The sequence below is a fragment of the Nyctibius grandis genome, chromosome 6 (assembly GCF_013368605.1).
Source record: "Nyctibius grandis isolate bNycGra1 chromosome 6, bNycGra1.pri, whole genome shotgun sequence".
NCBI classification, from domain to species: Eukaryota; Metazoa; Chordata; class Aves; order Nyctibiiformes; family Nyctibiidae; genus Nyctibius; species Nyctibius grandis.
In genome coordinates this window covers 38871746-38884928 of record NC_090663.1, presented here as the reverse complement: position 1 = coordinate 38884928, position 13183 = coordinate 38871746, and the positions used below count along the sequence as shown (strand labels likewise).

Genomic DNA, 13183 nt, shown 5'->3' with positions numbered 1-13183 from the left:
CCATAGCACCTGTGACAAGCTGGTGTTGTTTAGCTCCTGCTGACTTCCAGAGGGCAATCTAAACAGGACAGATACTCTCAAAAAGGAGCAGGGTGGTTCTGCTCAAAACAAAGTGACAGTATGTCAGTATGCTCTGATGGAAGCAATGACATCATATAAAAGTGAATTCCTTAACATCTCCTGCCTTGGGCCTATCAACTTCTCAAAACACTTTTAGGTACAGCCATGGGATTAGAGTATGGAAGCTGAATGGGAAGAACTGTAAAAATAGGTATATAGTTATTACAAATCAAAGCACAAAGTAAACTTAGTTTGCACACTTTACTTCATTTTTCACTGTGCTCATGGTGAGATAAACAGAACCCATCAATTTGAAGAAAAAAGATGAGCTGGGAAAAAAACACAAGCCAGTGTTTTCAGGAAATGTACTAGTTTAATCACCTTATTGAAATGATCTGATGTTAGCCCATGTCTTATTTTTAGGTGTCCTACACTTGTGTAAATGAAAGAGAAAAATAATAATGGTTGTTTCCATTGTTGCTGATTTGTTTTCCAGCAGATAAATCAAGCCTAATACTTAAGGAAAATCAAAAGCGATAAGGTCTGCCTTCCTGACAAGGAAGTATCTTTTTGGATGACCTGATGTTAGATAAGTTCTCAAGAATAGCTTACCTGGACAAACACGCTACTATCTCTGTAGCTTTGGCAAGGACAGCATCTTCCTGGAATACTGCCTATACGAAGGTCAACTATGGCCTTTTTATATGACCTTTCTATGGCCTATAGCTTTCTTCAGCTGACTTTTTAAAAAGCCCATCTGGCTTGTACTCATTCTTTCTTTTGTTTGCATTTCTTTTCTTGGTATCTTGGAGAATTCTACATCCTCTTCATCCCATGGAAACCAGAGAAGCATACCTGCCAAGAAATATGTATCGTCAAAAATCAGCTCTGTTCTATTTGCTTAAAGGAAAGCATCCTGTTACCATCCTTGGAGCATTTCCACTAAATTCTAAGTAGGTCTTTCACAATTACAGCCCCTTATGGACTTCTCCTCATCAATAATGTTAATTTTAATTATTTTTACCGTAGGCTGAAACTCTTTCTGGGCTATCAATAGAAAGCTGAAAAAAAATCTAACCAGCCTGTGTCTTGTTAAGTGAAACAGGACAGGAATCAGCTATGATTTGAGGATGTAAAATCAAGATTACGACAGATGAGAGGCAAAACTGCAAATGGGGAAAATAAGATTTGGATTAAATATCTGGAAATATTTTATCGTAGTAAAACCTATAAGATAATGAAATAATCTTTCATAAGAAGAAGGGGAATACTCTGATTGGGACTCTTAAAAACTATACTGGGAAATGATAAAGAAACAAAACTGCTGGGATCTATTCTCCATGAAAAGTGAGGGTAGTTTAGAGACATATAAATCAATCTAAATAAATTGAATATAGGACTTTTGTGTATTATTTAATCTTGGAAGACAACCATTGAGGGGGGTTTTATGCAATACACTCTAATAACACATCCCTGATACCACTGGGAATGCCAACCTCAAGCTGACAATTCTCCATTTAGTGGAGAGGGTCAGTGGAAATGTACAGTCATTCTGCCTGTCCATCTCTACAAATACCAGGGTTTTGCTCTACCATGCCTCCTCTTATCTCCAGATTATTCTCAGTCATCAAAAGAAGAGACATAGTTGGGTTGCAGAGGCTATCAACCTGCAAACTTTAGTCAAATACATCAAAATTCTCCAGTGCTTGCTCCTAGCCATTTTGAGGCATGATCAAACCAGAGAATTCAGCCTGCTGTTCTTGCTTTCCTGCCTGCCGAGGAATCAAACATGCAGCAGGCTACAGCTTCTTTTTCCCAGGGAAATCTGGTCTAACATTACTGTTGCATTCTTAAGCCTACTCAAAATTTAAATCTTTATTTTAGTGTTCGAAAGCAGCAGGCAACATTTAAATTCAGGAAATGTTAGCTGAACTCTGCTGTACCTTAGATACTGCTTCCCCCATAGTGACAAACAGCAAGTTTTTAGCACAGAAACTACCTGTAACAAATGTTATTAATTACTCTAAAAAGACTTTCTTGGCTGTTTCTTTACCAACGGTGCATACGTAGTTTCTTGTTGGAAAAAATGCGATGCCAAAATCTTATTTTTAAATTAACATTTAATTGTAATTAACATTTAATTTTAAATAACATGTTAATTTTTAATGAACATTTTTGCTTGATTTTTCTGCTCTGTAGGGGAAATCTCTGCTTCTCAGCTTTATTCCTTCATGAGATGGCAGAACGATATGGCCATTCAAACTTACTAGAAGAAGAAACACAACACCTCAAAACAGCCAACATCTTTCTAAAGAATACTGTATCACTTGTATTAATCCAGGTCCTTTTGCACTGGTATACAGATAGTGCTTTTTGCCTGTACAGCATTATCTGTTAATATTATATGAAAGAATTCAATTGATGAGGCTTCAGTTACTCAGAAGTGACAGCAATGAACACCACACAATAAAGTTTCAGCAGTTTACTGCCAATGGAAGTGACAGTAACTAGGTTATTTTCACTTTCTAAATCTAGTTGTGCAAAAAATGAGACAAGTAGCATAAAATGATCTGAGGCTTAGTTTCATTAATCTGAGCTGTCACCATACACAAAAAACAAGCAGCTGGTTTTACTGGTGTTAGGGATTTTAAGATGGAGGTGTCCTCTTAAGAACATGAACACACTGAATTGCAGACTTCCTGTTTTTTTGCCCAGAGTGACATCAGTGTAATAAAAAATGTTTTAAAAGTACCGCCTACAACTTTGTTTTCATGCATTTTTATGAACTTGCCAACACATTGCTGACTTGGGCAAAGCTGTTCGTCTACAGCTACAATTACTCAACATCTTAGACGCAGACGTACAAAAATCACTGTCGTGTAAGATACCAGCTTAGCAGCTACATGAGTTGAAAGTTAAGAATGTGTTTAAATACTTTCATGAACTAGGGTCTTAAGAAAATGACACTTGCAGACTGTCATCATGAGAGATGCTGATCTGCGGGCTGGTCAGACGAAGTCAGTGAAGTTCAACACACTAATTTTCTCGTAGGACTAGCCATGGAGCCATCTGGCACAGATCATATATTCACAGAATCCTAGAAAAAAAAGAGGCTGGAAGGGATCCTCTGGAAGCCATCAAAGCAGAGCCAGCTTCACAGCCAGGTCAGGTTGTGCTAGGCCTTGTCCAGTTAGGCTCTGAAAATATCCAAGGACGGAGACTATGCAACCTCTCTGCGCAACCTGTGCTGCTGCTTAACCACTCCTCTAGCTCATGCCATCCTGGAATGTTATCTGCAGGATTTGTATGGGTACCCTTACAGTGCTGGCCCCTTACCACCTATAGGTAGGAATGTAAAACAGAAGGGGTTTTTGGGGTTTGGATTTTTTTTTTTTTCATTTTAGCCTTGAATTCAATCATCTCTGATGCTGTTTTTTCTAAGTTTGCCAGCTGTCATATTTTTCCTCACTTTTTTTTCAGGTTCCTGAAATAGAAGTGCAACATACTGCAAAAAGTACAGGTCTCCTCAGGATGTGTCAAGAGTCCACAAGGTTTGGGTTTTTTTCCTGATGCTTACCAATTATTATTCATGTAGGAAAGCTCAGAAAAATGTCTGAAAGAGAGGTGGGGATGAAATCTCAACCTTTTAGTAATTCTATCTGCTTTGCACCATTCTCCCAGTAGGAAGAAGTATATAGCTAAAAAGTATATTTCTCCTTTTGTTTCCTGCTATATTTCTTGGGGCCAACTTTTGATACAAATTCTGCAACAGCCTTGAGGGAGACAGGATACTCCACCAAAATCGGGAGATTTGTTGGCAGGTGAGTGGGTTTTAAAAGGCTAAACTCCTTTGACACCTTATTTAAAATTCTCTGAAATGATTCCTCAGGATAAAATGTCAGTCAACTTCCCTACGCAATAGTTTTTCACAAATCATTTTGCTCTTTAAAGCTAAATCAGGTAGCTCTTATTACGGGCAAGAGTCATCTAAACTGCTGCTTCTTGCAGTTGGAGGGTATGAATTAATTAGATGCCTCACCTTATCAACTGCTACAGCGAGAAAAGCTTAACTATGGAGCATGCTATTGTGTACCAGACAGAAACTTGCCTTCCCTGCACATACCCTGTCACTATGCTATCGGTACAAACCTCACCTCATGATGAAAGCTGCTATTCAGAAATAAACTGTTGCAAATATAGCTCACACGTGTTTGGGAGAGAAATACACAAGCCATCTGCCAACAATTTAATGTGTATATACATTTTATTGCAACAAAACTTACTTGCATTGTGTGCTGTCAGACATAATGCCTTTGGGAAGGTGCGTTTCAAGAGATTTAGTGCCATCAGTGCTGACAGGTTATTTAGTATGCCAAAACACTGCAAGAAAATGAGAAGACGGTGCAGAGCGTAAGGTTTCAGCATCAAATGTAAAACTTCTGCACCCTTCTGCTTGCTCAAATAGCTTTTGTACTGTCTCCTGAAACCGTGGGAAGGTTCACAATTATGACTGAAAATACAGCGCGGAGTTTCACAGCCTATACAGGGAACAAGTGTAATGCGTGACAGCCGCAACGTGCCCTCGAGATAAACTCCTCAACGTCTCCAGGGACAGAGAATGTTTTGGGAAGAGCGAATAACCACGGGGGGACTGACCGAGGAAGGGCGTTAATCAGTGCCATCAGACACACCGCACGGGAGCAGGAGGAGGCGCGCCCGAGGGACCCTCGTGGATCTCTTCCCCCGAGACACTGGCGGCCCTCAGGGCCAGGTCGCAGCGCCGCGCCCCGCCCTACTAACAACTCCGCAGCGGCAGAAGCTGACTGAGAAGTGGGGGGAAAACGAACTACTCACACCTGCGGTCACGTCTGCTCCCTTCGCCTTCACCTCGCACAGGTACAACAGGGCCGCGCCCGCAGCAGGGGACACACGCCGGCCCCGGCTGCCCCTCAGGGAAGGCGGCGAGCTGCACGGCGAGGGGGAGCCGCCCGCCCGGGGGCTGCTCGGTGAGGCTGGCGGCGGCGATGGCGAGCGCAAGGGCCGCGGCGGTGCCCAAGGGACGAACGCACCCGGCCGCTGGGGGAGCGGCCGTTGGGGCAACCCCCGCCCCGCGCGCGCGGCGCCTCAGCGTCCCCCGTAACGGCCGCCCGCCCCCGCCCCCGCCCACACGCGGGCGCCGCCGGGGCACCTGGCGCGGGAGGAGCGGGGCGGGGCGAGCCGCTGGGTCGCAGCCGCCTCGCTGCGGGGCGCGCGTGGCCCCCCTGCGGCGGCCACCTTTGTCGGGCGGAGACTCCGTGCTGCCCCCGGCAGGGTCAGCGCTCCGCCCAGCCGTGGAAACAGCGGACGCGTGCGCCTTTAAGAGAGGCTCCGCCTCCATGCTGGCTCCCGCCCCTTGCCGCGCGCCGGGCCAATAGCGGCGGATGAGAGGGGAAGGCGGGAGAATGCGAACCCCTCGCAGCGCCGCCAGCCGCGCCTTATAAGGGCAGGGCCTCGCGCATGCGCACAGCCGCGCGGCCAGGGGCGGGGGCTCTGAGTGGGTTTTGCTTCGGCGGCGGCGCCGCGGCGGGAAGGGGCGCGGGACCCCGCGGAGGGGCGGCCTGACTCGGCCCGGCGTAGGCTTTCAAACCCCTCCGCCCCCCGCGGCGCCTCGGCCCGACCCGCGCAGCTCGGCCCCCGGCGGGCAGAGGGGCGGCGGCAGGAGGGAGCGGAGCGGGGCTGCGGCGGGGACCCCGCGCCCGGTGCGGGCGGCGCGGCGGCGGCGGATGTGCTGCTGGCGCGGGGGGATGATGCTGGCGGGGCCGCAGCTGGTGGCGGGGCCGGCGGCGCCGGGCGGGGAGCGGGCCCGGCTGCTCTCGCTCTACGTGCAGGACTACCTGGAGTGCGTGGAGTCGCTGCCGCTGGACATCCAGCGCAACGCCTCGCTGCTGCGGGAGATGGACACGCAGTGCCAAGGTGGGCGCCGCCGCGGGACGCGGCCTCCGCCACAGGGCACCGGGGGGAAGGGGGCGGCCGTCCCGCCGCACATGCGCCCGGCGCGGAGGGGCCGGAGCCGCGGCGGGCCCGGCGGAGGGGGGTGGGTGCTGGGGTGGCCCCCCCGCCGAAGCCTGCGCGGGGCTGAGACGGCAGTGGTGCCGGGGCGCCGCGCTCCGCGTTTGCCGGGGCGGGCGGCGGCCCGTTCCTCCCGGGGGGTGCCGCGCGGCGGCGGCGGCCCCGCCCCGGGGGCGGTGGGAGCCGGCGGTGCCTCGCTGCCCGGCGCTAGGCCCGGACCCGCGCGGGGGCCCGCTCTGCCGTGCGCGGCCGCTGCCGCCCCGCTGCCCCCCGCCGGGCAGCCCCGCGGACTGAACCGGCGGCGGTGCTGCTGGAGGTGGGGGCGCGGGGATCGGCTTTGCGGCTTCTTCTGCGGGGGTGCCGCGTCCCGGCGGAGCCGCGCCCCCGTCCCGCGGTAAATCGCTGCTCTCCCGCCCGGCGGGCGCTGACCCGGGGCGCCGAGGGTTCGCGCACAGGGGGGCTGCGTAAAGTGTTCCTTTGGGTCGTGGAGGGGGCCCACAGAGCGGGACGTTACCCTGAACTTGGACCAAAGGCACGGCTTCTTCCCTAACGCGGGTTAAATACCGATTAAATCCGTTCCAGCTCGCACTCTTGGGCTACGCAGCTCTGATATCTTTTACTTCTAATTACTGCCCTACCGCCTAATCGTAAGGTGGGATCTGCTCCTGAGGAGCGTTGCTGCTTGAGACGTGCAGCAGAGGCCGTGTGGCGTGGGCCCACGGGAGGAGTGGGGGGGGAATTCGGTGCCGTGGAGTAGGAACTGGAGCCGTACCCCCTCGGAACGGGAGGCTTGCTTCAGGGGACCCTTAAGGCCTTTCAGACCACCTCAGAAGACAGCTATTTTAAACGGATTCTTTCAATTATCTTTCTAATTACCCAGAAAGATAGATAAGAACAGGCGTTTGAAAGTAGTTCTGTGTTTTTAAAGTCTAAAGGGCATAGACTTGTCTGCAGGATTTTGAATTCTTAGTCAAGGCTGGCCTGCCTAGCAGCTCTTTGCCGGATCTGTGGTGACTGGCCAGCACTCCACATCTGTCTTGAATAGATTCAATCTTTTATTTAGCCTGTATTTCCTATATGTATTCCTGCAGCCACTAATACAATAATGAGCCAAAGCAGAAGTTTGTTTCTAGTTTTAGCAAAGCCTTCAACTGTTAGAAAAAATAACAAAAAACCCCAAAGCCCTAAAAATTGGATAAAAATATTGTAGGCCCAAGTCTGAAGATGTAAAAGCAGTGCTATATAATTTTAGCTAATTTAAAAGGTAGTGATAGTTCATGCAGGAGGGACAAAGCCACTCCTGTGCTTGGAAAACTGAAATCTTTTTAGTTTTTATTAGCTCTACCAAACTTAATCAGATTATCTGTAATGAACACTTGGCCCTGGTTTGTGTTGTGTTGGTTTTTTTGTGGGTGGCTTTTTTTTTTAACAGGGGTTTCAGAGCTATTCAGTTGGGTCTATGGATGCCTTCTCTAATCTAAAGGACCAACAAGGAGTTTGGTGAACTTGCATCTCTGTCACTCCAAAAGTTCTTTCCTCTTTTTCATGGATGGTGATCCACTTAAAGCATGCAGCGTATCTTCACAGGCTGGATCCAGGGAATAATCAACGTGGGGTGAATGCTGTTGTGTCACAGTGTGAAAAAGCGAACAGTTGTTCTTCTGGGCAGGGCATTGCCAATGTGGGAAATCTGTGTAACTACACCTACACTTCCCCCCTTCCCCCCCCTCCCCCCCCCCCCCCATAAAAAAAGGCTATGTGGGAGATAATGTGGCTGCAGAATATCGTACTGTGGTTATGCCTTTCTAGTTCAACAGCCTACAAAGTACCTTACTCCATGCTTTTCAGGAGCAGAGAGCAAGTTTCCCTCTACCCCCCGTCAGGGCAACAGGGAAGCGATGCAGCTGAAGATGCAGGGAAACAAAGCTTGTGTTTTTAATGGTAGCTGGAATGCTTGTATTGAGAAAAAATAGGTTAAGTGAGTTATTGGACAGGCAGAGTAGTGATTTTTAACTTCCCCTAGTGAAAGTCTGGAACACAACAACATGCTGTTGGCTCCTGTTGTCATACAGGTTTCAGAATTTATAGTAAAAAGCGGCCGTTCGTGCTTAAGCTACTTTTTCAAGATGTCAGCAGGAAAAAAAATCACTGTGAACAATGTTGAGATAATATCTATGGCTTCCATTTAGTGCAAGCTGGAATCATTTCACAACTGTACAATGCAGAGAGATTCTTTAAAAACGAAAGTTGGTTTGTGAAACGTGAGTCTTTAGGAAGAGGGAGATTGCACTGCATATCTTCTTGCTTTAGAAGCAAATAGTTTAGTATCATTCATAAATTCCCTTGCCTGTTCAAATAAAATCCTTAAGTTGTTTCTGAAGGAGCCAGTACTGTATCTAACACTGTGCATCAGGTTTCACTGTCAGTTCTACTAATCTATTTCCTTCCATGTTAGAAATTTCTGTCTTTTATGTATAGATCTAGTGTAACTTTTGGTCTGGAAGATACTATTTTAAAATCCAGCAATATAGAACTACAGAGTACAGACTAAGACTGGCTTATAAGGCATTTGTTAATCTCATATTTGAGTTCATTAAACTTGCTTCTAAGAACCAAATTTTATGAAAGATTCACAACAACTCATCCAGTTACTTTGTGACTTGCAAGGAGAAAAAAAGCTTAGAAGTCAAACTGTGAGCTGCTCATTACTAGTAGCTTAAGAATATCCTGGGATGCACTAAACAGTAGGTCACCTGTTCTGAAAAGTTCAGCCTCGATTTGAAATGCAACTTGCTGTGATTTGTCTTGGTAATAGAAAAAGCATTTTGAGTGGTTTAAGTTGATTTAAATCCTGATTGTAAATTTGCTATTGTGTAACTTCAGTTGTCATAATCCTTTTATAACTATGTCTACTTGAAAGTGTAATACCAAACCTTTAGATGAATAAGAAGGGGAAGGCAGAGGACCTGGATGTCCTAATTCTGCGGTGTTATATATAATGACGCATAATGATTATATGAATTCTAAGTTTCTTCCTGTGATACAATAAGCTATTGCTTTGGTTTGTAGGCCAGGGCTTTGGAACTACTGTGGTAAGGACTCAACAGAGATTCCTGCTTTGTCAGATGGAGGCAGGATCTGGACTATCCACGCTCCAGCAGCTACGGTCCCCTTTCTCGGGTTATCCTTTCTTATTCCAATGGCTAAAATAAGCTTGCTTTTTCTTAGAACTTGAGAATTTTTTCTTGCAACAGATTGTGATCTTAAACACTGATTTGATGACCACATGCAAGTTGAATAAAATATCCAATCTAGCCCACTAGGGTATACTATAATTAAAATTCGTACTATTTCTCATCAGTTAGAAAAACATTTCTATATTTTCTTAAGCATGTTCCATCAAAAACATTTCTATATTTTCTTAAGCATGTTCCATCTTGTGTAATTATTCCTATTATCTTTATTTTATAGAAGCGTTAAAAGAAATAGATGATGTCTATGAAAAATACAAGTCAGAAAATGATCCTGTTCAGAAGAAACGCTTGCAGCAGCATCTTCAGCGTGCACTAATCAACAGCCAAGAACTCGGGGATGAAAAAATTCAAATAGTTACTCAGATGCTAGAACTGGTAGAGAATAGAGCCCGGCAAATGGAAACACACTCTCAGTGTTTTCAAGATCTGTCTGAGAATGAAAAGCCTCTAGAAAAGGCAAAGATGGAATCCTGCCAGCCAGAGAGATCTTCACGTAGACCTCGTCGCCAGCGAACCAGCGAAAGCCGTGATCTGTGCCATATAGCAAATGGTATTGATGACTGCGATGATCAGCCACCTAAAGAGAAAAGATCGAAATCGTCCAAGAAGAAAAAACGCTCGAAAGCCAAACAAGAGAGAGAGGTTTCACCTGTAGAATTTGCAATTGATCCCAATGAACCAACTTACTGCTTATGCAACCAAGTGTCTTACGGTGAAATGATAGGATGTGATAACGAACAGTGTCCTATCGAGTGGTTCCACTTTTCGTGTGTTGGACTCACCTACAAACCAAAGGGGAAATGGTATTGCCCCAAATGCAGAGGAGACAATGAGAAGACGATGGACAAATGTACTGACAAATCAAAAAAGGATAGAAGATCGAGGTAGTGAAAGCAATTCGTGTTTTAAAGAGTTGCTTCTTTTATATTAAAATGTTTAATTTCCAGAGAACGCTGTTTTAGGAAATGCATAAGACTATGCAATAATTTTTAATCTATAATATTAATGGAGTATTAAAAGCTGTTATACCTTCTGTGATCTTTAACTTTCTGCACTGAATAACCAAATAGTTGAAACAGGGTGGCTTCAGACCTTCACAGAAGACATTACAAGCATATGGCGCTTGGTTTCAATTTAACCCCGTTAGTATTTTAAGAACCTTGTGAATCTTGAAATAATGGCAGTGGGAAAGATACTGAAGAACTTTTCATGTTATGGGAAAGGCATTGAAAGGCCTCACGTAACTGCTAGAATCTTAACAACTGAATTTGTTCTTTATCCCAGGTCTTAAGTTTTCAGTTTTTGTGTTAACATCACAACATTTGGAATTAGGGTTTTTGAATTCAGCTGTAACTGTAAAAGTCTTCCGAGCTAAAAGCAGACCTCTTCAGTGATTTTCATATGACCAGTATGTTATTTCAAGGAAGAAAATACCACTAACTTAAGCTTTTTTTTTTTTTGTCAATATTAAACTCTTGTCTCTGTGACTTTACACTTGGGAGTCAATTTTTCGATATGATAGAATTATGGTGTATAAGCAGTTTTGGATATTCTTAGTGGGTTTTGTTGGGGTTCTGTCGAGCATCCTGGTGTGGTCTTTATTGTTTAAGATGATCTCCCTAATGCTGAAGCTATTTCCTTGATTGTTTATCTTTTGTCACTGCCTATATAAGCCTTGAAGTGGTATAAGGATGCCTTGAGAGGGGATATTGACATCTCAGGGAATAGAAATTGCAAAGGTGATGAAATCTTTACCCTAATAGATCTCTAGAGAGCTGAAACATGACTGATAATTCTCTGGGATGTAAAGTTTGCTTTTCCTTAAGTGGTGTTTGGGTACATGTGTGGCCAGACCTGGGTTTAGGCAAAGTACCATAGTTATTGGACTTGGGCAACTATTTAACAAGCCTGAAGGCAAAAGCTTTCAATAGAAGTTTTGATAGATAATAAAAAACAAAACATAAGCAGGACTGGCACAGAGCCAGTAGACAAATCCCAGCAGGTTTCTGACAGGCTAAGTAACAGTGTTGTCCTGAAGCATGCTGGTAGTGTCTGAAGACTACTTGGGTGGCAGTTAAAAGTGAACTTCCTCACCCCCACACCTTAGAGGAGGTGGAAAAAAGATGAAAACAGCTGTTCCTGCTCCTTTGCAATGGGAGATGCTAATTGAGGAGGAGTGAGTGGTGTGCCTGGTGTACTAAAGCTTGCACCTAGGGTTCCTGCTCAACAGTGTTCTTCCTTGAGACCGCCTGTGCCCTGGCAGGCTTGTCAAGGCAGACAGAGCAGCTCTGCAGGGCTGAGTGTGGGGGTTATCTCTAGGTGGGCTGCAAGGGCTCCAAAGTCCCCATAGGTCTCTGCTCTTTGCTGCTAAGCTCTCCCTTGACAGCACAGAGGGAGAAGTGACACCATCTCTGTCCAAGTCTGATTGAAAAGCAGTTGTGCTGAGTTGAGAGCAGCCCAGAAGGCAGGTGAGAAAAGCAAGCTGTGATGGATAGATGCCATCAAAACTCCCTCCTGCATCTCCACTAGAGGGCTGTGGGGGCCAGGGCTGGATGTGCTGTCCTTGGCATAAAGAAAGCCTCAGTGTGGTGGGGCCAGATGGTATGAATCAATGCACAGGACTCTAAATATTATAAACTATGTAAAATACTGAGCCTGTTTCCACAGTTATGATCTGATTCCTTAACAGGTTTTAGCATTAGCAAGTAATACTCGTTAACATATGGCAGGGGAGCGTAAAGGCAGTGTTTTGAATTTTTGCTCTAAAACAGTAGGTTTATTAAGTGGACCAGCTCCCCTGAAGAGACCTGTGCCACAATAAGCAAACAGCTCTTGCAGGAAACTACTTAAGGGCTCTGACCATCAGCAGGGTAGGAGAGAAGGTAAACCTTATCCCAAGGCCCTGTCTTGCTTTCCTGGCCTAGTGGCTAATCTGAGGTTGCACAGATAGGCGTCTTGAGGGGTTTGGATCATGGCTACTCATGGAGAATGATCAGGCCAGCTGTTGGAGACAAGTGTCGTCAGTCCTCCTCTGTGCATTTTACTCCTTTTTGTATTTGTTACGGCTTAATGATTCTTAAATTTCCTTCTTGGGAAGACTGGTTGGAAGCCACGAGCTGGGGATTGTATCGACGCCTAATGTACCTAAAATGGCGATGCTCCTTAGTATTAAAAAAAACCAAACATCACTTAAGTAAACACTAAAGTTGGAGAACAAAGTACAAGTGAAACTGTAACTATTAACATTACTAATTTATTTGGGAAAGTATTGCTTGAATTTCTACTGGCTAAATCAAGAATACTTTTTTCGAAGGCAGAGGAGAAAGCTGGGAGCCTTATATAATTGTGCATCTGGAATAACTGCTGAAGCAGGAAGTGTATGTTGTGGTGTTACAGAAAGAAAATTTTAGATTCTGAAGGTGGTCCAGATAAATATCTCTAATGCAGGGATGCTTTCTTTTATGCTAATGGCCCTTCTAATCGGGAATATGAATTCTCAAGGTTTCCAGTGAAGATATGCCTAATACATGAAATTGCTCAAATGCAGGAATAATTCAGTTTAGCAGATTAGCATCGTGCCTCAAATATACATGGGTGCATCTAAAATTACCTCTTAAATACTCTGGCTAATTTGTTGTTAAAACATACATGAGAAAAGATCTGATGTCATCTGACATTTAGCATTTCCTTTTTTAACCAAACCCAGATTTTGTGGTTTTGCATCCATTTCATAGAAGGTCAATGGTAATTGCTGAAGACGCACATATGATGCTAGTATGAAATCAGAAAGGTAAGTAGAGAACTCTTATGTTGCTTCTTAA

At 45.3% G+C, this 13183-nt stretch overlaps 1 protein-coding gene and 1 long non-coding RNA gene across 2 annotated transcripts; one reads left to right on the top strand and one right to left on the bottom strand.

The window, feature by feature from the left end:
• Positions 1–258: 258 nt before the first annotated feature.
• LOC137665232 (uncharacterized) lies at positions 259–5163 on the bottom strand. The gene is made up of 3 exons (XR_011048463.1): positions 4915–5163; positions 4344–4440; positions 259–915 (listed from the first exon to the last, which is right to left on the bottom strand). It is a non-coding gene; the product is annotated as an uncharacterized lncRNA (long non-coding RNA).
• Positions 5164–5822: 659 nt separating this feature from the next.
• ING2 (inhibitor of growth family member 2) lies at positions 5823–10841 on the top strand. The gene is made up of 2 exons (XM_068403768.1): positions 5823–6012; positions 9580–10841. Exons 1-2 carry the CDS (start codon positions 5823–5825, stop codon positions 10248–10250), a joined length of 861 nt encoding a protein of 286 aa, XP_068259869.1. The 3' UTR covers positions 10251–10841.
• Positions 10842–13183: the final 2342 nt, after the last annotated feature.

Excerpts from the sequence above, each read along its gene's own strand:
- ING2 (XM_068403768.1), top strand. The coding sequence starts at position 5,823 with ATGTGCTGCTGGCGCGGGGGGATGATGCTGGCGGGGCCGCAGCTGGTG. Across the intron at positions 6,013-9,579 it reads GATGGACACGCAGTGCCAAG|AAGCGTTAAAAGAAATAGAT; the intron begins GTGGGCGCCGCC and ends TTTATTTTATAG.